Genomic DNA, 25,138 nt, shown 5'->3' with positions numbered 1-25,138 from the left:
ACAAATGCCACTGTAGAACTGCACTATTCACAATCAGCCGTGATTACTTTAAACCAAGCGTGAAAGTGTCCAATAACAAGACGGATACTGAGATTAAACGAGTATAATTCATTTGGTCATGTGATGCTAACATGGCAGCCACTATCAGGGCGCCCCTGCCCCATGTAGAATAAAACCGATTTAAAAAGGTCAATGAAATGACTAGAGTCCTCATCTCATGTGAGTGGTCATGATTTTATACATATGTTTCAAAATTACAATTAATTTATTTAGGAGAAAAACTTTAACCACATTTGGATAGTATTGTATTTTCTCACAAAATATAAATATGTATTCTCAGAAAAGTGAGATACATAAAGGCATTGTTCGTTTAATGCTACCTAGTCCTAATTAATCTAATACGTAGAAATGTCTTATTTATTTGTTAATTGTTTCTCAAAATTAGGGGTCGTGTAGCTGCGTAGCAGCCTAAATAACCGTATTCATCAACGCAATTTTGGTACTAACGGGCCACCGTATATCCGGCTGTGTTTTGGTGGTACATTAGCAACTAGTTTAGCAACTAGTTTTTGTGGCGTGACAGAGGAGATCCATTAAAATCCACATGAAATAATCCGCTTTTAAATATAATAATAATAAAAACAAGAATGGCAGATAAAGGAGAGGTGGATTTAACTGGGACAAAACAAAACACGGGTGTTTGGCTGGTCAAAGTAAGTGCTTTAACTCGATGAAGAGCACGGCAAGCTAGAGCTAATGCTTTAAAAAAGTCTCTCATTAATAGCATAGGTTTCGTGTTGTTGTATATAGTTCGTTGTATGGCTTCACCATCTATAAATGCCGTGCAAACCCAGATTATTTGTTTATATGGCTTTGCATTGTGAGTAACTAATTGAAACTGAGTTAAAGAGTTCCTACAGCCATGTAATATCAGGGATTTTTAAATGCGTTATCTTCATGCCTGGAAAAGTAATGTAAATACTTTGAATAAAAACTTACGGAGTCAATATTCATTTGTCATGCACATTTTTAAAGTTTATTTAATATATGTTTTATTTGAAGTATTATTGAAATTACACCTTGTGAGTGCAATCTCTATAAAAAAGTATTATATATTTTTTAATCCTTATACTAAAATCTCAAAAGTCAGGTAAGTAATGTAAATTCATTGGTCAGATATTTGGGAACCCTAGAGTTAAATTACTCTCTGTCTGCTACTGAACTGAGCTTAATTTGACTCGCAGGTCCCAAAGTATTTGTCACAACAATGGGCCAAAGCAACAGGGAGAGGAGAAATCGGAAAGCTCCGAATTTGCAAGTATGTAGCAAAACATTATGCTTCTACATGATTCAGAGTTCTACATCCACATCATAGAAATTTTTTTGAATCAACACTTTGTTGTTCTTGCTTGTACAGGAATCAAGGCAAAGCAGAGGTAATAACAATGTCTTGAAACATCAGTCTTCTATTTTGGGTTTGAAGTTTATTCAGTGTATTTCTGATTTGTTCAATACTTTATGTACTAACAGGTGTCCTTCACACTCAACGAGGAGCTAACCACCATAGACGGCATAGGGGAGAAATCCTCTATGGTACGAGCACCTAGAGAACATCCATTCACTCTGCAGACTGTTGGTGGACAGACCCTTGCTGTTTTTACAGAAAATTCTTCAGGTGAGAATCAAGATCTCACAGAATGTAAAAAATTATTGGAATGTCTAGTGTTCATACCAGTTTTAGAAAACTCAGACTGAAACTAATTTGTGAGAATAATGTATTTAAACTTGGTGAATTGGAAAGTTATTAGCTGATGGGTCACTGACAAATAAGGTTGACCGAGGGGATAAAAATGAGAAATCTTTTAAAAATCTAGTTTAAGTTTGTAGATGTAATCATTTAGTGTTTGTTTCACAAAGTTTTGAAAAACCTTTATAGCATTTTCTGCAAGTAATTGATTTAATGACTTTAAAAAATCTCATGTGGATTGACCATCAAGTAAATGGCATTAAATCCTTGCATTTTAAACATGTACAAAAAACAATTTTTTTTTTAATAATTGTCAAGGTAATAAATACATTATTTTATATTTTAAATACAATATGACAAAAAAAATGTGCTGTTTGTTTTTAACCAAAATGGCTACCTAGATGTTGGTTACACCACATGGCTTTGATCTGGTGGACAAACATTTTTCAAATATTAATCATATTTTAAAATAAAATTATTTTGGTGCTTAATTTTCTCATGGCTATATACAGTCCATCTGGAAAGTATTCAGAGCACTTAATTTTTTCCACATTTTGTTGTTACAGCCTTATTCCAAAATTGATTAAATTCATTATTTTCCTCAAAATTCTACAAACAATACCCCATAATGACAACGTGAAAGAAGTTTGTTTGAAATCTTTGCAAATTTATAAAAAATAAAAAAAAGGGACAAAAAAAAATCACATGATTATATAAGTAATATATAAGAACAGCTCTGAAAAAGTTAAGAGAGCACTGCAAAATTATCAGTTTCTCTGGATTTACTATTTATAGGAATGTGTTTGAGTAAAATGAACATTCTATAAAGTACTGATAACATTTCTCCCAAATTCCAAATTGGAAAAATAGAGCATTTATTTGCAGAAAATGACAATGGTCAAAATAACAAAAAAGATGTAGTGTTTTCAGACCTCGAATAATGCAAAGAAAACAAGTTCATATTCATTTTTAAACAGCACAATACTAATGTTTTGACTTGGGAAGAGTTCAGAAATCAATATTTGGTGGAATATCCCTGATTTTCAATCACAGCTTTCATGCGTCTTGGCATGCTCTCTACCAGTCTTTCACATTGCTGTTTGGTGACTTTATGCCACTCTTGGCACAAAAATTCAAGCAGCTCAGCTTTGAATTTTTGTTCAATGGGGTTCAGGTCTGGAGATCGGGCTGGTCATGACAGGTTCTTGATCTGGTGGTCCTCCATTCACACATTGATTGACCTTGCTGTGTGGCATGGAATAAAAAATAAACCTCAGAGTTGGGGAATAATATCAGAGCAGAAGGAAGCAAGTTTTCTTCCAGGATAACCTTGTATGTTGCTCGATTCATGCTTCCTTCACAAAAACGAATCTGCCCGATTCCAGCCTTGCTGAAGCACCCCCAGATCACACCAGGCTGGAATCGGGCAGATATCAGAGAAACTGATAATTTCGTAGTGGTCTCTTTTTTTTTTTTCCCCTTCAACTTTCTCCAGATGGTTACTCCACATTAAATTTTTTTACTTCAATCCCCAGAACAAATATCTAAATTACTTTTAACTCAGTGAACATGTTCATCATGGAAATAATTGTGTTGTGTGAATTGCATTTGTAATGTATTTTTTAATAATAGATCGGGGCAACAAAAAAAAAAAGAGCTTCTCGTAATTGACCCTGATAATGTTTGAAAACAATTGAACATGAAACCAATGTTATTTTGTTAAAAGTAGATTATCTCAAGCACAAAAAATTAATTTAAGCATAATGAGTAAATGAGATTGAAATGCAATTATTTTCTGTAATATATTCTAATAACTTTCATTAAAAAGTTGGACTCTGGAGTCGAAGAAACAAATAAGTGACTATCAATGTGGCTTTAGACGTGGAAAGTGCACCTTGGATCAGTTAATCCGACTGGAAACTTATATTAGAGATGGTTTCATTAGAACAGAACATGTTATTGCCGTCTTTTTTGACTTGGAAAAAGCATATGATACAACATGGAGATATGGGATTTTGAAAGATCTTTACCACATGGGTTTTAGAGGACGATTACCCATTTTTGTTTCCAATTTTTTGGCTAGAAGATATTTTAAAGTCCAAGTAGGAAACACTTTGTCGGATATTCACAAACAAGAAATTGGAGTTCCTCAGGGAAGCATTCTTTCTGTCACTCTCTTCAGTATTAAAATAAACAGCATTGAGAGCATCATTGGATCTAATATATTCTGCAGCCTGTATGTGGACGATCTCTGCATCTGCTATAGAGGGAAGAACATGAGTACAATTGAAAGACAACTGCAGTTATGTATTCACAAAATATATCAGTGGTCAGTTGAAAATGGATTCAAATTCTCTAAATCAAAAACAGTCTGTACCCACTTCTGTATCCAACGATCCCTTCATCTTGACCCAGAGCTCTTCATTAATAGAGAACTGATTAGTGTCGTTAAAGAAATTAAGTTCTTAGGACTTCTTTTTGACAACAAAATGACTTTCATTCCCCATTTGAAAGCACTAAAAAACAGGTGTCTTAAAGCTATGAATATAATGAAAGTACTGGCAAAAACAAAATGGGGAGCAGATTACATGGTTCTTTTGAGACTCTATAGAACACTAATTCGTTCCCGGCTGCACTATGGAAGCATAATTTATGACTCTGCCAGAGAAACATATAAGCAGATGTTGGACTCAGTACATCATCAGGGCTTACGACTCGCCTTGGGAGCATTTAGAACTTCGCTGATGCAAAGCTTGTACATCGAAGCCAATGAACCTTCACTTCAAAACAGACGATTGAAGCTCTCACTCCGATATGCTATCAAAATAAAGGCAAATAAAACCAACCCCGCTTATTCTTCAATCTTCAACCCACAATTTACTCCTTTGTATGAGAGCAAACCTAAAAGTATCAGATCCTTTGGTATTCGTATTAAACCTCATTTGGAGAACTTGAATATAAATTTGAGCATTTTAAACCAAATACAATTCAATTCTATATCTCCCTGGAAATTAAAGAAGCCTAATATCAATTTGGACTTGACTCATCAGAAGAAAGGGGTGACCCATCCAAATGTATATAGACAGCAATATTTGGATATAAGAAACCAATTCCCCTACCATGTACCTATATTCACAGATGGCTCAAAGATGGAAAACAGTGTAACGGCAGCAATGGTGACTGGAAATCAATGCTATGGAATTCGTATTCCAAAACAGTGCTCAATTTTCTCTGCTGAGGCACGTGCTTTACTTTTAGCTCTGGAGCACATTGAAAATTCTCTGCAAAAAGTTTTTATAATTTTCACTTACTCTAAATCCTGCCTTCAATCAATGGACACTTTAAAAATTGATCATCCTCTAGTGGACTGCATCTTAACCAAAGTGGATTATCTACTAAATCAGTTCTTCAGCATTATTTTTTGCTGGGTTCCAGGACATGTTGGTCTTTCAGGAAATGAACAAGCTGATGCAGCTGCTAAGGAAGCTCTTAATCAGGAAGTTAACGAATGTCAAATCCCTCCCTCAGATATCAGACCGATTATTAACCGATACATTTTAATTAAGTGGCAAGAAGAGTGGAATTTGTGCAAGAACAATAAGTTGTATGTAATTCATCCGGAAATTTTAAACAGACTTTTTATCAATTTTAAAACTAGATTTGACCAAGTGGTCTACACCAGATGCCGTATAGGTCACACAAATCTGACCCATGCCTTTTTGCTTAAAGGTGAAGACCCAACCCTATGTGTGTTCTGTAATATTCCCTTATCTGTCAAACATATTTTACTAGATTGTCCTGGTCTTAACGCAAGTAGAATGCTCTTATGAAGTTACCTCGTTAAAAGACTTAATGAGATTGTGCCTGAAAAGGTTTTGGATTTCTTGTCATATGCTAATCTTAAAAAAAATATTGTATAATATGACTTGCTATCTATATTTGTTTTGTTTTTATTGTATTTATATGATATCTGTATTTTTGTAATTGAATTCTTGCCATGAAAATAGCTTTGATTGCTGACATGGCATTAAACAAAACATACTACTACTACTACTCATTAAAAAGTAATTGATAAAGGTTTTATTAATCCTTAGGTAATTCTTTGCAGTTAATACAAAGAATGCTTAGAAATATAAAACTTTGATTCATGTGCTTTAATTTAATATTCATATGTCAATGATAGTAACTATGGACATTGTAAAATTACTTTTTAATGAAAGTAATTATAACGTGTCACAGTTTTTTGCTTTTGCTTTCAAAAAGCTCATATAGTAAGTCATTCTGTGCAATCTTCTGGGTGTCATGCACATCCAGTAATTCAATTACCTCATGCTCTGTCAAATTGCTTTGTCTTTCATTGTTTTCTTTACAGTTCTTTCAGTCTGTACTGTGAGATTAATTAGATATTGGGGTGTATTAGCTTTGATCTTGTCTTTGTAAGCATTTGCTGTTTCCTGACCTCTGCCTCTCAATCAATGTGTGTGTCTGGTGTTTAGATAGATGCATTAGAGTGGGCCTTCCTGGTTTCTGGAGCCAAATCTACTCAGTCTTAATTGTTCCTTTTATTAACATGGAGTTGTTTTTGTTCTCAGCTTGGGTGGAGCCTATGCATGAACAACTCCATTTACTTTGAATGCAAATTATTATTTTTCTCTGTGGTGACATGATAGGATCAGAGGATTTCTTATACCAGTTGCTTATATATATATATATATATATATATATGTATATGTAATTATTAGCTTAATTGACTAGCTTTTTGGCCAGCAGCTTAGATGCTTGTTATTTGTCATGGACATATTCTGTCCAAATTGACTAAAGCCGGCATCACACTAGCTGATGTTTTTAGGTGTAAGCTTAATTTACATGATCGCCGGCCAGTAGGTGAAGATAGTCTGGAATTCCTGCTAAGTTAACGGTTCCAGTATTTGTTAAAGCACATCAAAATTGCTAAATAACAATTGTTTCTGACAAAATGCATCATACGGCAAACATTTTGGGAGTAAATACACAATCACAACCTTTTTGTATAGGCAAGTGTTACATACCTCCGATCTCAGCCAAACAGTCAGCATCTGTAACACCCTCGGCCAAAATATTTGTTTGAAGTCCGCTAGTGTGATGCTGGCTTAACAGAATTCTTACAACTGGAAAAATCCTTCTGGAGAAACAAAGGGTTACTATTATTACCTTGCTCAAGGGTACAATGGTGATCACCTCAACTATAGTTTAAACCTATGACTTTGGTTAACTGCCAAGATGTTTGCAGATTAACAGCCAACTATGCTAATTATTATTTTTAAGGAATCATTGGTTTATCTGTTGGTTGATAGATATGATTTTTTTTCAATGGCCAGTACTGGTAACTATATCTAGAGAACAGGTTGGTCGATGACTGATGTAATGCCAAAATATATTCCCCAAAAAGTAAAGGTGCACTCAGTATTTTTTTTTCCTCCATTTAAAATGTTTTACTCAAGGAAAAAACTTCATGACCACAAACATAAAATGAAGACTCCATTCAGATCAGTGACCTTATAAAAAAAAAAAAAAAGCTGTTTTATTCTACATGGAGAGGCTCCCCTCATGGGGGCTGCAATGCTAAAATCACATGGCCTGCTGAATACTACTTGCTTAATCTCATCAACCGCCCTATTTGACTCTTTGATCACATATACATCTGGGATTAAGATGCATCTTTGGTGATCCGATCACATGTGGTCAGGCAAAAAGACACTGTTTCTTGTAAATTTTCCGCACCTTTACACAGATTTGCAGGGAAGGGACTCTGTTTCATTACGACATGCATCAATCACTATGTCATTGTGTTGCTGCATGACATTAAAGTGTAACAAATTTAGAAAAGACTTTGACCCAGATGCAGCTGAAATTTAATCTAAGCACAAAAGCAACATTTCAAGCAAAATTGTGTTATTTTAATGGTTTACCTGTATTAACCTGAGTTGCAGATGTTCAAGCTTTTCATAAGTGTCCGTGTTGGGGGGCCTGGCATGCTCGGCAATTAAATACGCTGACTACCACACTTGGAGTTGGAAGTTCAAATCCAGGGCATGCTGAGTGACTCCAGTCAGGCTTCCTAAGCAACCAATTGGCCCGGTTGCTAGGGTGGGTAGAGTCCCATTGGGTTAACCTTCTCGTGGTCTCTATAATGTGGATCTCACAAAATGTTTTAGATCCCATTTACACCTTTAGAGCAAACCACATGTGATCATATAAAAAAAAATGACAAATTGTGACCAAAAAAATCTTAATACCAGGTGTAACCGTGTCTTTCACTCATGCATTAAAGTAATCATGGCTGACTATGAATAGTACATTTGTACAATGGCATCTGAAACCAAAAACTATTGGTTTTGAATGATGCTGCATCCAAGACACAAGGTGTCGGTGTAAGTTAAAGATGACTCAAACTAAAAAGTTACTGAGTGCACCTTAAATGATTAGAACTGACACTGGGCAGAATGACACCTGATAATTGGCCAAGCAGGCTGATGCCGATAGTCCCAAATTACCCTGTCCAACATATAAGTTTATCACTAATACCTGTATTCTAGTGAGATTTTCATGCCATGGACCACAGGAAGTTTTCATTTCTATCAGTTCACTGTCCTGAAAAGTCTTTAAAGAGCTCAAGAGAAGGGAAAGGCAAAGCATAATTTCTTAATTATTTAATCAGTGGTTTCAGTAGAGCTAACTCATTAACTAATTGATTTCGGGGGTTGGGTGTGGCTCGCTAGGTGTTTGTGCGTGTGCTTTTGCTGATTGCTGTTTAAGAAGCTGCCGTAAAGCTTGGCGTGCCGTAATTATTTGGCGTGTAGTCCCCCTTGTTCTTATGTTGCTATCCCTCTCCTAGGGCAGTCAGACGCTGAGGCCAGCGGTTCAGTTACAGGTACAGGCCCAGGTGAGTACTCATCGTCGCCCCTTACTTAAGTTCAGGTCCAGGAAGGAACAGGCAAGCCAAACCGTATGCAGAATGATCATAATGATTAAATAGTCTGATAGTTAATAGTCTAATTGATAAGACATGAAGCTGCTAAAGATAAAAAAGAACATGCAAGAATATCCACTGTGTGGTTATGGTTTTGTTACTAACATTGATGCAAATATCGAACCTTTGGTGGTACAAACATTCAGCCAAACGGCACATAAAAACATCCTTTCTATAGCTTAATTTAAAGAGTTGGTGTGTTAGATTTGTGGTTGCTTGTTACCTCACACCCAACAATCACTCACACAGCCTGCACAATGTGGTTGCAGCAGCGACTTCCGAAGTTATGACTGTCATTGAGTGTTATGTCTCTTTTCTTTCACAAAGACAAAATTGCACTAGAAGGACTGGTGGTGCAAAGAGCTGAATGTAGACCGGCTGTTAGTGAGAACTACATGAAGCTTAAGAGGTATGTATATGTACACCGTTAGTGCATGCTTGCACAATTTCACACACACATTTAACTAGCTGTCTAAATGAGAACATATCGTAGACTTCTGTTGTTGTTAAATAAAGCTATTTATGTTGGCTTGATAAAACCAGTAAACTTAGTTTTGGGGGTTTTCAGAATCCTCAACCCGAGATTCAAATTTCAAAATCTAACCCATCCTAGAGTTTCACTTGGGCTGTATTTTCATTTCTAAATGATTGGACTAATGGTTTTTGGAAAAAAATTCTTTAGACTTCCATTGAAAATTTCAGACTCAAAAATCCCATAGACCGATATTAATTAGATGTTTGTTCTGTCCATAAGACCTATATGACTTTTAAACCTTTTAAAAAAATGATTTTTAAACTATTTTAATCATGCAAAGCCAACATACAAGGATTGTTTGGGTGAACTTTCGTTTTTTTTTTTGTTATAATTACTGAAGACTTAACACGAAAAGAAAACCTTTTTGTATTTTTACAATTAAACAAAAAACAATGTTTTATTTTAATAATGTTTTAACTTTTAAAGGAATAGTTCACCCAAAAATAAACATTGTAATCATTTACTCACCCTTATGCCATCCCAGAACTTTAACGTTTTTCATCTGCTTAACAAAAATTACGATTTTTAGAAGAATTCTCAGCTCTTTTGGTCCATACAATGCAAGTGAATGGGTGCCAAAATTTTGAAGCTCCAAAAATCACATTAGTCAGCATAAAAGTAATCCATAAGACTCAAGTGGTTAAAACAGTGTCTTCAGGAGAAATGTGATAGGTGTGTGTGAGAAACGTTTCACACTTGATTTCTTCTCGTGTTTTTGGTGATTCACTTTCGTCATGTGTATCGCCCCCTACTGGGCAGGGAGAAGAATTTCAAACAAAAAGGACTTGAATATTGATCTGTTTCTCACCCACACCTACCATATCACTTCCGAGACATGAATTTATCCACTGTAGTAGTATGGCTTACTTTTATGATGCCTTTATGTGCACAATTTTGGCACCCATTCACTTGCATTGTGAAGGCCTACAGAGCTGAAATATTCTTCTAAAAACATAATTTGTGTTCTGCAGAAGAAAGTCAAACACATCTGGTATGGCATGAGGGTGAGTAAATAATGAAAGAATTTACATTTGTGGGTGAATTATCCCTTTAAGGAAAAAATCCCCCAAATCATATGTTTAACACATTGGGTACACTTGGTAAGGCATATGGCCAAATTAAGTTTGAAAAGGTCTATAAGCCCCTAATGGGGGGTACACACAATCTTTTAGATATCTGCATTGTCATTAGTGGTCAGGTGACTATAGGTTCTTGTATTGTCATAGTGAAAATCTAATAAGATTAAAGAGGTCACTACATATAACACAATGTTAAGTATGTTGGTAGAGCTCAGAACGAAAATAGTTTTCTGTTGCAGACTGCAGATTGAGGAGCTATCCAAACCCCTCAGGTTCTCTCAACAGCTCGACAAGGCTGTTACCACCAACTACAAACCTGTGGCTAATCACGCCTATAATGTAGGTTAAGAATTTGCATTATCGTACAGAGGTATGACTGTGTATCTAGTGTGTCATTGAAAGATGATATACAGTACACTCTTTGTGTTCCCCTTCTGTCTCAGCTGGACTATGAGAAGAAAAAGAAAGAAGAAGGGAAGAGGGCAAGAGCGGATAAACAGCAGGTCTTGGACATGTTGTTCTCTGCATTTGAGAAGCATCAGTTTTATAACATCAAGGATCTAGTGGACATCACAAAACAGCCTGTGGTGAGTAATACATGTGGGGCACAGGTTAAACATTAAAACGACTGTATCCTTGTTCTACTCTGTCTAGTTTTTTTACTGCCATCAACAACCATTTTCAAATGCAGCTGTTTAGTTTTGATCTCAAGCCAAGAGTGCTGTTTAAAGATATTCACTAAACCGTTTTCTTTGCCTCTAGATTTGTTATAATGATGCAATTTCAGACGAATAAGAACAACTATTCTATGTACCAATGCATTTTGCAGTGACATCACCTTTCATGTTCTTTCTGTCTTATAACCCCTGATGTCATTACAAACTTGTGTAGCTTTTTTCTTGTGCAAAACAAAAACATTTTTAATGAATATACTTGACTGTAAATTGTCAATACAATGGTAGTTGATATTTACCTACTTTAAATACTTTTACTCACATAATAGTCCTTTTTTTTTTTTTTTTTTCATTTTCTGTAGATTTACTTAAAAGAGATTCTTCATGACATTGGGATCTACAATATCAAAGGCACTCACAAAAACACCTGGGAGCTCAAACCGGAGTACAGACACTACCAAAATGAAGAAAAGAGTGACTGATCATTTTTTTTTGTCATGTTGATATATAGTTTTATACCATTGAAATCAGTGACTTTCAAAACAGGTTTTGAAAGTCACAGAGTTCAAAAACAAACCATTACCCTACCAAATAAGTACACAATTGTGGTTTCTGGATTTCTTCAAGAATTACTGTTTTTAGAAGTGTATTGGAAACATTTTTAAGAGTTTTCCAAAGCTACGTTATATTATGTTAACCCTTATATTTTGGGATTCATGAGAAACCACAATAGACTCTTCAGTCATCATGACTGAGGTTTAAAGAACTTCTAACCTTCACCAGTTCAGACTTGTGTATAAAACAGTTGATGTTGTATATGATCATTGATAATGGCAAACAGTTTTTTTTTTTTTTTGATAACTGTTTGACAGGCTTTTATTTTGTATGGTATTTTATTAAATTCTGTTGAAATAAACGTTTTGGTACCAAAGAAGTATTTATATTTCTTTCAGAAATCCAAAAGCTGAAGACAAAACTCACTACAAGATAAACATTGTTCTACATTGCAGGTGGCACTACTGGGGTTAAACATTCAAATAAAAATTAAGTATTTCACATTTTGTCACAAAGGTTTAGACATTTCTAAACACTTACCAATTAATGTGATCATTTTGAAATATATTAGATGTTTTTAATGCCGTTCATTTATCCTCGACAAAGGAAAGACTGGTCTATGTATAGAGCCTTGAAAGACAATACCTAATAAATAATACAAACATTATAAAACTATAAGAGAATTTAAGTACACATAATACTGTCAAAAGCATTAGATTAACAGCCAGGTGCTGCTAATAATATTATGAATTGTGTCTACTTTTAACAAAAGCAGACTTGGTGACAATGTGCTTACCTTGAGTATTAATGCTATAACGAAAGGGTACAAAGTTACAGCTTCAAAGCAGTTTTTACTGCTTATTATTGTCAAGATTGGTTGGTTACAGGACCAAAGTTGAACTATTGATTAAAATAAAGAAATAGTTTACCCAAAATGAAAATTCTCTCATCGTTTACTTTGACATCTGGGATGGCATGATGTTATGACATTCTTTCTGCTGCTGCAGAACTTTAAGAAGAATGTTTCTGTTGGTCCTCACAATAAAAGTAAATGTGTAGGGTACAATGGGGCTGAAGTTACCACTTAAAGAAATGTAGCTGGTCAAAAAAATTATCAAGAGCGAAAAATAAATATTTTTATTTAATATTGATGGATTTTTCATTTGTCTGAAAAGAAATAAAGTTGTTTAAATTAAAATTCAGTTTATAAAAAAAGGTGGTGGAGTCTTTTACCCCGCACTTGGGGTAAAAGGCCCCTGGGTGTTTAATGTAATATTGTGTAGATACAGGGGCAATGGTTATTGTGCAAAATTTGTCAACTAATGCAAATAATTTTGATACAGCAAGATGCTTTTTTAATTTAAATTAATAAATTATGATGCTTCCTCAAAATAACTATTATACAATATTGATGTCTTTTTTACTATAAATCTCCACTTTCACATTCTTCTTGTGTTTTTGGCGATTTGTATTCTTCGTGCATATTGCCACCTACCGGACAGGGATGAGAATTTACAGGAAGTTCACTCAACAATTTTAATTCATTTACTCACCCTCATGCCATCCCAGATGTGTATGACTTTCTTCTGCAGGCCGCAAAGTTTTTTAGAATAATATTTCAGCTCTGTAGAATGTGAATGGTGGCCAAATATTTGAAGCTCCAAAAATCACATAAAGGCATCATAAAAGTAATCTATATGACTTTTGTGGTTAAATGTCTTTTGAAATGACCCAATCGGTTTGGGGTGAGAATAGACTAAAATGTAACCCCTTTTTAACTATATATCTTGACAGCAGTCTGGAGATCATGATTTCAAGCTCGAGTACACTTCCTATAGCGTAATCGAGCTTGAATCGAGAGACGGCAATGGCAAGATGTACAGTGAAAAAGTAGTTATATTTTGGCGTTTTCATCCAAACCCATTTGGATCACTTCAGAAGACATTGATTAAAACACTGGAGTATGGATTACCTTTATGCTGCCTTGTGATATTTGAAACTTCAGAGTTCAGGCCACATTCGCTTGTTGGCCTACAGAAATGAGATATTTTCTCAAAATCTTAATTTGTGTTCTGCAGAAGAAAAAAGTAATATAACTGTGATGGCATACTGCATGAGGGTGAGTAAATCAGAAATGTTACATTTTTGGGTGAACTATCCCTTTAAATATTGATTGTTTCCCACCCAAATCTATCATATTGCTCCTGAACATATTTTACCACTGGAACCATATGTATTAATTTTAGGCTGCCTTTCTGGAACTTTAAAATTGTATTATCCATTCACTAGCATTGTGAGATCCTACAGAGCTGAAATAATCTAAAAATATTTGTTCAGCAAAAGAAAAAAGGTCATACACATCTAGGATGACAAAAGGGTGAGAAAAGAGAATTTTCATTTTTGGGTGAACTGTCCCTTTAGGCAACATTTATGAATCACCAGTTATTGTTATTTGGGCTTGCTTTGCAACCACCTGAGCATCTTGCAGTCATAAACTATGAATTTCTCTTCATTCCAAGTATCCTAAAGACATGTGAGGCCACCTGTCCATGCATGTGGACAACGATCTTGAGGACCCTGAATGACAAAAAAAAGTCCAGAGTGTCCAGGATTTGAAACCAGGGATCCAAAGCTAAACCATTGAAGCAACCAACTACTGTGCATAAATGAATGCTCACAAAAAAAAAAAAACACCAATGAACTGCCATAATGTTGGAAAATCAGTAGATAAAAATTATATTATGAGAGACAAGTGTTGAGACATCAGGCCAATTTTTTAACTTTCAAGTTCTACTCTACATAGAGCAATATCTAGCAATTACATTTTTAATAATCACTGTAGAAATTTCCAGACTTTATATAGTTCCCGCAAAAATCTTAATTCTTGAATTTTCTTTCCTCCGTAAAACAAAAGATGGCATAATGATAGCTTTAGTCAACATTCATTTTCATCCATTCAACAAAGTGAAAGGTAGCAGGCTTATTTTCTGCCCATTGTGTTCAACGGAGTTAAGTCATCTGGGTTTGGAAAATGTAAATGTGAGTAAACATTTTCATGGGGGTGGAGAGACAATCATTTAAGATGACTTCTCAAAGCCTAGAAAACATGTCTGATATTTCTAGGTCTTCCATGACCGTGGGGACCCTGAAGAGGACTACCCCAAGCAGTTGCGGTTAAAAGGTGGAAGTCCCTTTTCAATCCTGGTCCTGTGCACTGCTAGGGTACTCCAGGACAAGTATTAGGAATACAGTGCATCAGGAAAGTATTCACAGCACTTCACTTTTTCCACATTTTATGTTACAGCCTTATTCCAAAATTCTACAAACAATACCCTATAATAACGTGAAAGTTTGTTTTAAATCTAGGCAAAAAAATAAAATGTACATAAGTATTCACATACTTTGCTTTATACTTTTTAGTACATTTTCATGGTTTGAGAACTCAAAGGACAAGTTTAGGCAGAATAGACAACACTTAAATTAGCCAGCAGCTTGATTTTATTTTTCACAAATGGTGCAAGAAATCCTATAATTCAAATGGAAAGAGGGGAGAATTCAACTGTACATCTGCCGATACCAGAAGCTGACATGCATGGCCCATGAGAAGCCAGTGATCAACTTCACTTCCATGATGAAATAAAAGAAACCCTCCAAAAAAAACTCAGTTTTTAACACAATCTTTTCATATTGTGGCCTGGCTTGCCAAAAAGTCATTGTTTTTATTTTCATGAGGGGGACCACCATGTCTTGGCATGATGGACATGCGCCAATGAAGAAATGAAAACTGAGGCCTCGTGAAGTTAAAAGAGCCTCTGTTCCTGATGGCAAGAATGAGGGGGGAATGATTGGTTTAATCCACAGGCCCAATCCAGTGAGCGGAGGCCAAAGTTGAAAGGTTACTTTGCTGCTTGTGAAGTTTACTGTGGAGATAGAAATATTCATGGTGATTTATAAAAATCAAAACTTCAACCTCCAAACTCCATAGCTATTACATGCTGGCAAGTTAAAAGATTAAGCAGAAATGTTTTTTTTTTTATAGATAATTAACCAGATCATACAACAGCAACGATATTCATGCTTTCAGTTAATTAAATGTTTCTATTCTCCTCAATTCAGTCAATTCCTGCCAACATTCTGATGGCCAGAAGACACGAGGAGGATTGATGTCGCATCCGCGTGCAAACCAAGAGGCCACCATTAGGCAACAGGCCTATCAGTGGATGCACCAGGGCAGTGGTGGCTCAGCGGTTAAGGCTCTGGGTTACTGATCAGAAGGTCGTGGGTTCAAGCCCCAACACCACTGTTGGGCCCTTGAGCAAGGCTCTTGAACCTATCTGCTCCAGGGGCGCCGTATCATGGCTGACCCTGCACTCTGACCCCAGCTTAGCTGGGATATGTGAAAAATAAATAATTTCACCATGTATATGCAGAAATGTATGTATAATGTGTGACAATTGGTCAAATTAAATTAAATTAAATGTAAGTATTATTCCATATACACTAGTGCCGATTTTGATTAGACTAAACGGCATAATCTTAGGGAAGGTAGCACCAACAAGGTTTAAATCTTAAATTTAGTTTAAATCAAGGTTTCTGATCATTTTGTTGCACCAAATTAACTTCATTTAAAAATCAGCAGGGTTACATTAAAACAATTGTTTTGATATGGATTTAAATTTCCCCATAAATCTAGTTTAACGTTATTCCTGTTGCCCCCATTAAAGTCTGACTAAAATCTGAGTTAGGGATTAACTTCAAATTTGCGAGGTCGACCAGAGATCTGTGCCACTTACTGGTCCCATTTTTCTTAAATTATGCTGCCATATTTTTAAGGCTTGTGACAATGTACACAGTGCTGAAACGGTTTCTTAAACCGCTTGATCAGCCTGGTGTACTTGACATCTTTTCAGTATCCATCATGGTGGACCAAAAAAAAAAAAAAACAGGAGGATTCAAACCACAATTTAAAATTGTAATCTCTTGATTTGTTAAACTGCATTTAAAATAAAACTTAGCTCAAAGAACTGTAAACTCTGCTTAATTGAATCCATATTGGTGCAACCCACCCTTAGTCTTTTCATGAACACTTTAAATCGGATTTTTTTTTTATATAAAGATCATAAACTTACACATTTCTCGATCTCCAGACCATCCTTGAAAAACAGCATGTATGGCGTGACACCATCCTCACGGAAGTCAAGGAGACCAATCATGCCATCTGGGTTCATGGACTCGCCAGTGAAAAACTGCAAGTACGAACCAATACATAAGATCAGTTATTGGACTTTAGTGTCTTTTCTGCCACCCATGATGATCCGCTCAATGTTTTCAGAATATCTGAGATTCTATTTTCATGTCAAAAGGCCACAATCAGCATTTAGTTTTTCTTCTGTAAAGTGGTGGGTTCAGGGGTGCTCAAATCCAAAGTCTACTTTGGTCTTCCACATGCCAGAATGTCTCATAGGTGATGCAAATTTCACCATCAGCACAGAATGGCAAGACTGTGCCACATGCAGCCCAATTTCCTAGACAAGCGGTTAATCCTTGTTCGGGCATGTCCTCAGCATCTATATGTGCAAGGCGGAATAGCATGCAGAAAAGCAAAGTATATATACCTGAGCCCGACATGGTGCCTTCAATAGAACCATTTCACTACTAACAGCTGATTGAAAAGTCCACCAGTTATTGTAGTATACCTGAAAGTTCTTGATGTTGGCTAGAATTTTCTTGACCTCAGCTGGTGCATTAGCCATGAAGGGGTCTACCCTGTCAGGTGCAGTTTCCTGTAGTTTGGCTTTCACTCTGTCATAGGCAAATTGGGAAAAAGATAAATAAGTTACAATTCAGAGCCATGCCCATTGCTACATGCAGTTAATCAAAGAATTCTGAACATCTTGTTGTCCCCAGTTCAATCTTACAAGCCACATACAGGGCAGTGAGAAAGCGCAAGGACCTTTAATTTTGCATCTTTACATTTTGAAACCCAGGTGGCCACAATGCAAGACTCTGAGCTGTCAATGATGCAATAATCCAAACATAATACCACAGGTATTGCACTGAGCAGAACAACTTGAGCCAAATGGCTGGGGTTAAATTAAAGTGGATGACATTTACAGTAAACTGTCTGTGTTGCAAGACACAACAGGTTATGATACAGGTGAGTTAATGGGCGATTGCTATTGATTTCTTATTCCTTAAACACTTCAGGTTTTGACCTTTAAGTCTGCTTGCAAACACCGTAGTATAGTGCATGGAGATCTTGTGTCATGGCATGTCAAACACTTACGCCTTCATGTAGTCCTTGATGTAGGCTGTGTAAGACTTCTTGTCGTAGGATGTCTCCGCAAGTTTGTGGTTGAGAACGATATCCACGCCACTGACCATGGAAGACTCACAGCCCTCATCCTGAACTTCTGCTGATGCGTTGCCACCAATCAGTGCATCATCTATGTCTCCCTCTGACCTGCTGATCATCTACACCAAAGACAGACACAATGTCGGACATCAGCTGATGCCAGTCACTATGAGGGTAAACATCTCAGCACACGTCTGATACATTTCAAAAACTATAAACCTTTATTAAAATTAGTAATATGCAAGCACTAGGCTTGCGGTAAAACACTTGAGATGTATCAAATCTAGGAATACAGAGCGACAATTTAAACAAAAGCACAGACAGAATGCAAGCTTGCATACTGCGAGAACTGGACATATTGAAGAACTATGCAAAACAGACCGTTGTAAACTGTAGGCTTGTTCAATTATATGAGAATATATCAAACAATGGAGTTCTTAAGCCACTTTGTGTAACGTCTAATCGTCGCTTTATTCATCTGCCACAATCATGCAATTTCAAACTCAATTTCGGGGCATTTTCACGCCTAGTTCATTTGAGCAATCCAAAGAGTCTGAGCGATATAGTGTATGTGAACCGAAATTATCTGAGACCCCCTAAAAGGTCCCACAAACAAACCCATCTCAGACCTTCTCGGGAGGTAGTCCAAGTACGGCTAATTTTTGGGTCCTTTTGTGGTTTGATTGCTGCTGTGAAGGCGAAGAGGTACCATTCAGTTTTACCTATTACATATGTTATGACAGCTGCATTACATAGTGGCCTTATTGAGATTTAGCCAACCGCAATTGTGAACTGGTTTGAAGCTTTGTGATGTGTGTGCAGTTTGCTGAGGTTTACACCAAACTCCCACGAAAATACAAGCTATTTTGATAGTGAAAGCAAAGCGCTCCGTTTTAATGTAAATTTAATGTTTGCATAATGGCAAATTATTTGGATTCATTAATATATGCAGTGTTAATGACACGCAGGAGGAGATGCCTGCTTGCTTTGTGTCTGTTGAGAAATAATTTTCAAAAAGTCACAGAATCACTCTTACTTTTCCTTAAGGGAATAAGGGTTTAATTAGAGACACTTAATGTTACGGTAAAGCATTAAGGACAGAAATATATTACCATTGCATAATATTAATAGAATAGAACATAAAATTGGCTACTATAAACTGTAAATGCCAAATTGACCAAAAAGAGGCACATGTTTTAAATATTTTAACATTGAAAATATTTTTCATGTCATTCTATCCCTGTGTAATATTTTAAGTTGTTAAAGCCTTAAAAAGGAAATCATACATTCAAGGTTTGCCTTATTTTTGGTTTATGCTAGGAGTTTCTGCTTAAAAAGTACTTCATTTGATGAACACATTGTGTTTCCAAGTTATATACATAACTTATGGTAAAAGTGCATTCAACACACATACACCTTAATTGACAAATTATCATCATAAAATCACAATTATATGCATGGCAATTTATTTTTAGCCAAAAGACACAGTAACTGCCATGGGGTCTGAGTTATGAAGGAATTGTGGTATGAACAAAGGGTCTGAGACCACATCAATAAAACAATTTTTTAACTGGGTACCCTTTTAAAGTACTTGCATTGTGAATACCAAAAGCACAGAGGTTATTTGCAGCTGGTATTGCATCACTGTATTAAACAGACTACTTGAAACCACCCCAAGTTTATATTATATGTTATAGGCCCTACATATACACATATGCAAATGTATGCATACAGTTGAAGTCAGAAGTTTACATACACTTAAGTCATTAAAACTCATTTAACAACTCCACAGATCTCAAATTAGTAAACTATAGTTTTGACAAGTCGTTTAGGACATCATCTTTGTGCAATACAAGAACTGAATACAAATGTTACTTTTGTCAGGTATTTTTTAATTTAGTCTTAATCCGGTCTCAAATGTACTCAGTTTTTATAAATTTAGTCAACCTTATCCTATTAGTTTTATTTGACAAAGACTGAGCTTTTTAATGTAGTTTTAGTCAATGAAACTTGACATTTTAGTCATATTGTAGTATCACTGAACACCAAACATTTAAGCCATAAAAGTGTTAAGCATTTGTCAATCGTATTATATATTTGAAGGATCTTAATTTGTGGAGCTTTAGAAGCAAATAATAAGGTTTGCAATTAATTTCATTACTCAGCATGTCATGTAATTAATTTGATTACATTTAAATTGATTGAAAGCATTAATACGATACAATTACCATTTAATTTATGTAATGTCTCACACGTGATACTCCGTTACACAGACCTTTTGACAAAAATAACTAACTGGTTTGCCTTATTTTTGGTTTATGCTAGGAGTTTCTGCTTAACAAGTACTTCATTTGATGAACACATTTTGTTGAAAACTTCTCATTTGATTCAAGTTCTTAAAGGAATAGTTAAAACAAAAACTCATTCACTTACCCTGATGCCCTCCCAGGTTTGTATGACTCTTTCTTCAGCATTACAGAAGAATTTTAGAAGAGCTGTCAGGTCCTTATAATGAAAGTACACTGGGGCCAGCACATGGTCCAAAAGTTACATTTATTCAGCATAAAAGTAATCCACACAACTCCAGTCGATCACTGAATGTCTTCTGATGCAAATGGATGCGTTTGTATATTTGAAGATTACTTTTGATGCCTAAATATTACATTTGGACTGTTAAAGTGCTGGCACCAGTCTCCTTACATAAGGACCCGACGGAGCCCTTCTAAAAATCTTAATTTGTGTTCTGCTAAAGACAGACAGCCAGCCATAAACATATGGGATTGCATTAGGGTAAGATAATTTTCATTTTGGGAGAACTATTCCTTAATTCATTTATTTATACACAAAATAAAAAACTACTGAAATAAACTGTTGATGTGGAATTCAGAGTTTTTAAAAAGTATCTGTACTCATTCTCAAAAAAAACTGGTAACAACATAATTTTACAAAATCTATAAAAAGTTTTTTTTTTTTTTAATTATATTCTTTCTATAATAAAACAATTGCAAAACCTTCCACACCTAGATAGAAAAATAAATGCTTTGACAAATTTGCATTACAGAAACTCACAGGTTAGAGAAACGAAGCGTGGGTCTCACAAAAGAAAGCCCCGTTTTGCTACAGCTCAGATACACATACTCAGAATACTGGTTTGTTTCATTGGTCATAACCTCCAAAGGTGTCCTAAGTTTGTCATCATCGTACGTCCATGAGGGGTCTATTATCTCAAAACTTTTTTTTATTGTTTGGCTAAAATATAAGTGATACCTTTCCCTCCACTTCAAGCATCATTCCGTTTTCTGACTCTTTGACTTTGTAGATGTCCGAGAACATCTCGTCCCCTGTGAACAACAAAGAAAGATTAGTTTAAATAAGCTTGAGAAAACCAACGTTCAGCTTGTTCGTGGCATTCCAGCAGCCAGCATTTAAAAGGCCCACAGCAAAGATGGCTGAGTGATGAGTAAACTAAACTGGCCAAGACCAATAACACGCCCTGTTTAGCGCTCATTTCATCATCTCACAACCGTTTGTGAAATCAGCTATGTATGACAAAAAAAACACTTGGGTGAACGTGATCGGATTCTGTCGTTATAAAATTATTCACAGAAGCATTTATTTACCTACGTGGTAATTTAGAGAAGTCCGTGTGTTAAGACAGTCAAACAGCACAACTTTTACCGTTGTACCAAACCGGCCAAGGGCCGACCGGCGTTTTAACCGAAATGCTAAGACCCATTTAACTTGAGGTTTATTCAAATTTAACAAACCTGCCATTAAAAGGTACTAATCCCCCCCGTATTGAAAAAAAAAATAAATAATAAAAATAGCATACTTAAGGAGCAGTAATACAACATATGTCTCTACAACTTTACAGCGTGATTAGCCACTAAGCTAACGGAATTCAACAAAGTTAGGCCGCAATGATCCGGGAAAGACCGGGCTTTAAAAAATTAACTCGAGAACATCCGACATAAAAATATCGATAAGAACATAACATTTACGTGTACTGCATTGTGTCGGAGGCCATTCTTACCTGTGATGATGTCCTTGTAGATGATCATTTTGTCGGATTGTGTTTGGAGGATTTCAGGAGACGGAGAGTGCTGGCTGTGACCTGATGGCGGCTCAGCTGAAAAGGCCAATGGGGGACTGAGCATCTTATATATTGCAGGCAAATACGGGCGCCCTCTAACGGTCAAATATTGAAACATCCCAAAGGCTTATCCAGATTCCTCAACTGCAGGAACAGTATAGCCGAATTACTGAAGAAATTAGAAATATACAAATTGTCATAGTGTTGAAACAGCAGAAAAATATTTCGACTTTTTTATTCTTATATCTCTTGTATATCTACTTTCTGTTGATAGACCACCTCGTGATTGCATTGGTCTATTAAAAAAAAAATGATTTATTATTCGGCATTCAAAGTTTTTGTAGTATTGCACCTTCATAAATAGTGCCCCCACAGATGCATAAAGGCAAACTCTGCTAAATTAATTATTTACTGAAATGCGGAAAACGACAAGCAGATGTAAGTTATGTAGACAGTCAATATTCGGCACTGTTTACGGGATTGTATTCCAATACAGTTACAATTTAAATAATTGGTAATCAGAATACAGCCACATTCAAAAATAATTTTGATTACTGAATAGATTACTTTGCATTGTCATTTGTTTCATTTAATGTTTAGACTATTTCGTTGGAAAATATGTATCCATAAAAATGATTCAATCAGCTTTTGAACAGCTGTGAAACACTTTCTTCTGATTTGTTTCATACAGACGAGTGCTTTCATACTTTTATTTATTAGCATATAGAACCAAACATAGCACATTACTATGTTATACATATTACAGTGTAACAGGGGAATTGAAAATTATGTCATAGGATTTGTATTATGCTTTGGACAAGACATATAGCAATTAAATTCAAAATAAAACACCTTAATCATAGGGGATGAATTAATATATGTTTGCATATGTGTAGCCCTGCTAAAATATTAGTGTAGATCTGTTCAAATGTTATAATGTAACCTGGATTAAAACATTAAGGTATCTTAATGGATTGTTCATTTGTTTATTTATTTTATAGATTTTATTTTATGTTTATTATGTGTAAAATGAATCTACATGTTATTTGATGTTGCAAGGAAGAAGAAAAAAAAGAGAAACGAAAACTCTGATGTGAACTTAAGGTTTAAGTGTATGTAACTCTTAGAATGTCTGTGATTGGAGCATTGTTGCCAACTTAGCGACTTTGTCGCTATTTTTAGCGACTTTTCAGACCCCTTTAGTGACATTTTTTCAAAAAAGCGACTAGCGACAAATCTAGCGACTTTTTGGACAAACCTTAGCAACTTTCCAAATTCCAGATATCGGCAGTACTGCAAGCGTGAGGTCTTACTTCCCTGCTGTGTCTGCTCTGTTCAGTGAGCGGCTGAGAGGAGCAGCACATTCCGTTGACTGCACGCCAGCCAGCGGACATAGACATGAATGAGCTGCGCATGTGCACGCTGTGTTAGCAGGAACCAATCAGTGATCACATAGCAGCTGCCTTCTCCTTTGTTTTAATTCAAAACATTTAATTTGACCGTTTTTTCTTGGCATGCGCTTATATTCACTACTAATCAGATTTTTAGTTCATTCCGGTTCGGTTTCTGAACTCTCCGACTTCAGATCGTATATTTACAGACTCTATACATTTTACTTATCCAAACACAACAATAAACCTTCTTCAAACTCATAAACATGTAACGTTAGCTAAGTTCCGTTCCGTTCCGTTGTCTAACAGAAAATATGTAATTGAGAACCGTTTTACTGGACATTCGGCTATATACTTATATAAAAACAGTATGAGCACGGTTTAGGGGAGATAACCGTTATTATAAACTGAAGTAGGCTACAGTACCGACAAATTAGGCAGAATGCAAATACGACGCGATGACGTCATTAATATGCTAATGACGCATGACGTCATCTGGCGACATTTAGCTACTTTTCGAGCAGGCTTTAGCTACTTTCCATTGAAAATAGTTGGCAACACTGGATTGGAGGAGAGAGGAGAGGAGAGAGATGGCGGACGGTAGAGAGGAGCTGTGAGTAAAAGTTTAGATGAGAGCGAACGCTAATCTTTAAGCTACTGCAAAGGACGCTTTTAATTGATTAGTGTGTGTATTGTTTAAGCAGCGAGAGATAGCAATTTCTCTCATACGCGGTAACAGGCATATCGAGAGGCTGTGTTTTGATTTCTCCATCGTAGAGATCACGTATTGAGTTAGACCATAAATGTGCTTCGTGAACAACGAAGTGAAGGGAGTTGACTGATTCTCGCCGAAGAGGAGTGGGAAGACCCAGATAGCGCCCTGAGATCCAGGAATATCTCAGTGGTTCCTCTGGCCACGGTGGAATGATCGTGGTATCGGTGTTCCATGGACCGATCGCTCACAAAATCCTCTTGGATGTGGAGAAACACTCAGATTGCTAACAGTGAGGTATCCATCTTGCTCAAAACACGTGCACCATCAAAGTAACAGGCCTGCAACGTTTATTTTATTTTATTTCAAAGACTTTGGGGTTAAGTTTGATCATATCACATGATTATTGACATTTTGAAGGGGAAAACATTTTGTTATAATTTATGTTTATGAGTCACATTTAAAGGATGTTTCACCTGTGATGTGATATTTGAAGGTAAGAACTGAGTGTTTATGTTACTACGAGTCTGAAATGAAATGTGTATAGGTGTTGTGAACACTGTAAACACTTAATGTGTTACATTTGATAATTTAAGGGTTATTTTAAAATTGTAAAAAGGGTATTGTTTATTTTATTTATTTCATTTATTTAAATTAATTAAAAAAGGGGAAAAGGTATTTTTAACTATAGTAAAAATATTAATGTACATATTTAACTGAGAAGGGACACAGTTGTTAATCTAGTTAAGAGTTTAAAGTAGGTTTTATTTGGGATAAATATATAGGGAAAATTAAATAGACAGAGAAATAGAGAGAATAAGAACTCAGGGCCCTCTCCACTAAATTAGGGAGAGGAGCGCTACATAAAATGGAGGCACCGCTGGGGATTTTCCCATGTTAATTCCCTGATATATTTTAAGTTTGCGGAAAGATACATTTCCTTTTCTTTTCAGTAACTATAGTGCAGTAATAGTCACTATGCAAACAC

General features: G+C 35.8%; 2 protein-coding genes and 2 non-coding genes across 6 annotated transcripts; 1 reads left to right on the top strand and 3 right to left on the bottom strand.

Annotated features, from left to right (window-relative positions):
* The first annotated feature begins 520 nt into the window (after positions 1 to 520).
* On the top strand, positions 521 to 15,259 carry gtf2f2a (general transcription factor IIF, polypeptide 2a). 3 transcript variants are annotated; one of them, XM_052137213.1, is made up of 9 exons: positions 521 to 713; positions 1,245 to 1,318; positions 1,418 to 1,436; positions 1,531 to 1,675; positions 8,622 to 8,669; positions 9,084 to 9,165; positions 10,610 to 10,709; positions 10,814 to 10,957; positions 11,407 to 15,259. In XM_052137213.1, the coding sequence occupies exons 1-9, from the start codon at positions 648 to 650 to the stop codon at positions 11,524 to 11,526; spliced, it is 798 nt and encodes a 265-aa protein (XP_051993173.1). In that variant the 5' UTR covers positions 521 to 647; the 3' UTR covers positions 11,527 to 15,259. The 3 variants fall into 3 exon arrangements, 2 of the variants coding, with proteins under 2 accessions (XP_051993173.1, XP_051993174.1); XM_052137214.1 differs by lacking the exon at positions 8,622 to 8,669; XR_007971577.1 differs by lacking the exons at positions 521 to 713; positions 1,245 to 1,318; positions 1,418 to 1,436; ... (1 more) ...; positions 10,814 to 10,957; positions 11,407 to 15,259 and having other exon boundaries at positions 2,370 to 8,669; positions 10,610 to 10,628.
* On the bottom strand, positions 15,075 to 22,154 carry LOC127651411 (translationally-controlled tumor protein homolog). The gene is made up of 6 exons (XM_052137216.1): positions 21,988 to 22,154; positions 21,222 to 21,295; positions 17,886 to 18,073; positions 17,296 to 17,401; positions 16,729 to 16,845; positions 15,075 to 15,519 (listed from the first exon to the last, which is right to left on the bottom strand). Exons 1-6 carry the CDS (start codon positions 22,109 to 22,111, stop codon positions 15,517 to 15,519), a joined length of 612 nt encoding a protein of 203 aa, XP_051993176.1. The 5' UTR covers positions 22,112 to 22,154; the 3' UTR covers positions 15,075 to 15,516.
* On the bottom strand, positions 15,696 to 15,825 carry LOC127652242 (small nucleolar RNA SNORA31). Its single transcript, XR_007971692.1, has one exon. It is a non-coding gene; the product is annotated as a small nucleolar RNA SNORA31 (small nucleolar RNA).
* LOC127652241 (small nucleolar RNA SNORD58) lies at positions 21,088 to 21,158 on the bottom strand. The gene has a single exon (XR_007971691.1). It is a non-coding gene; the product is annotated as a small nucleolar RNA SNORD58 (small nucleolar RNA).
* Positions 22,155 to 25,138: the final 2,984 nt, after the last annotated feature.

This window comes from Xyrauchen texanus, chromosome 11 (genome assembly GCF_025860055.1).
Source record: "Xyrauchen texanus isolate HMW12.3.18 chromosome 11, RBS_HiC_50CHRs, whole genome shotgun sequence".
NCBI lineage: Eukaryota > Metazoa > Chordata > Actinopteri > Cypriniformes > Catostomidae > Xyrauchen > Xyrauchen texanus.
Note: the sequence above shows the minus strand (reverse complement) of the source record. Positions and strands in the feature narration are given on the sequence as shown.

Bases quoted from the DNA above. Each gene is read 5' to 3' on its own strand.
- gtf2f2a (XM_052137213.1), top strand. From the start codon at position 648: ATGGCAGATAAAGGAGAGGTGGATTTAACTGGGACAAAACAAAACACG. The intron at 1,676-8,621 runs GTGAGAATCAAG...TCCCTCTCCTAG, and splicing joins TTTTACAGAAAATTCTTCAG to GGCAGTCAGACGCTGAGGCC. The intron at 10,958-11,406 runs GTGAGTAATACA...CATTTTCTGTAG, and splicing joins ACATCACAAAACAGCCTGTG to ATTTACTTAAAAGAGATTCT.
- LOC127651411 (XM_052137216.1), bottom strand. From the start codon at position 22,111: ATGCTCAGTCCCCCATTGGCCTTTTCAGCTGAGCCGCCATCAGGTCAC. The intron at 18,074-21,221 runs GTATCACTTATA...TCTTTGGTGTAG, and splicing joins TGCTTGAAGTGGAGGGAAAG to ATGATCAGCAGGTCAGAGGG. The intron at 16,846-17,295 runs GTATACTACAAT...TCGTACTTGCAG, and splicing joins CCAACATCAAGAACTTTCAG to TTTTTCACTGGCGAGTCCAT.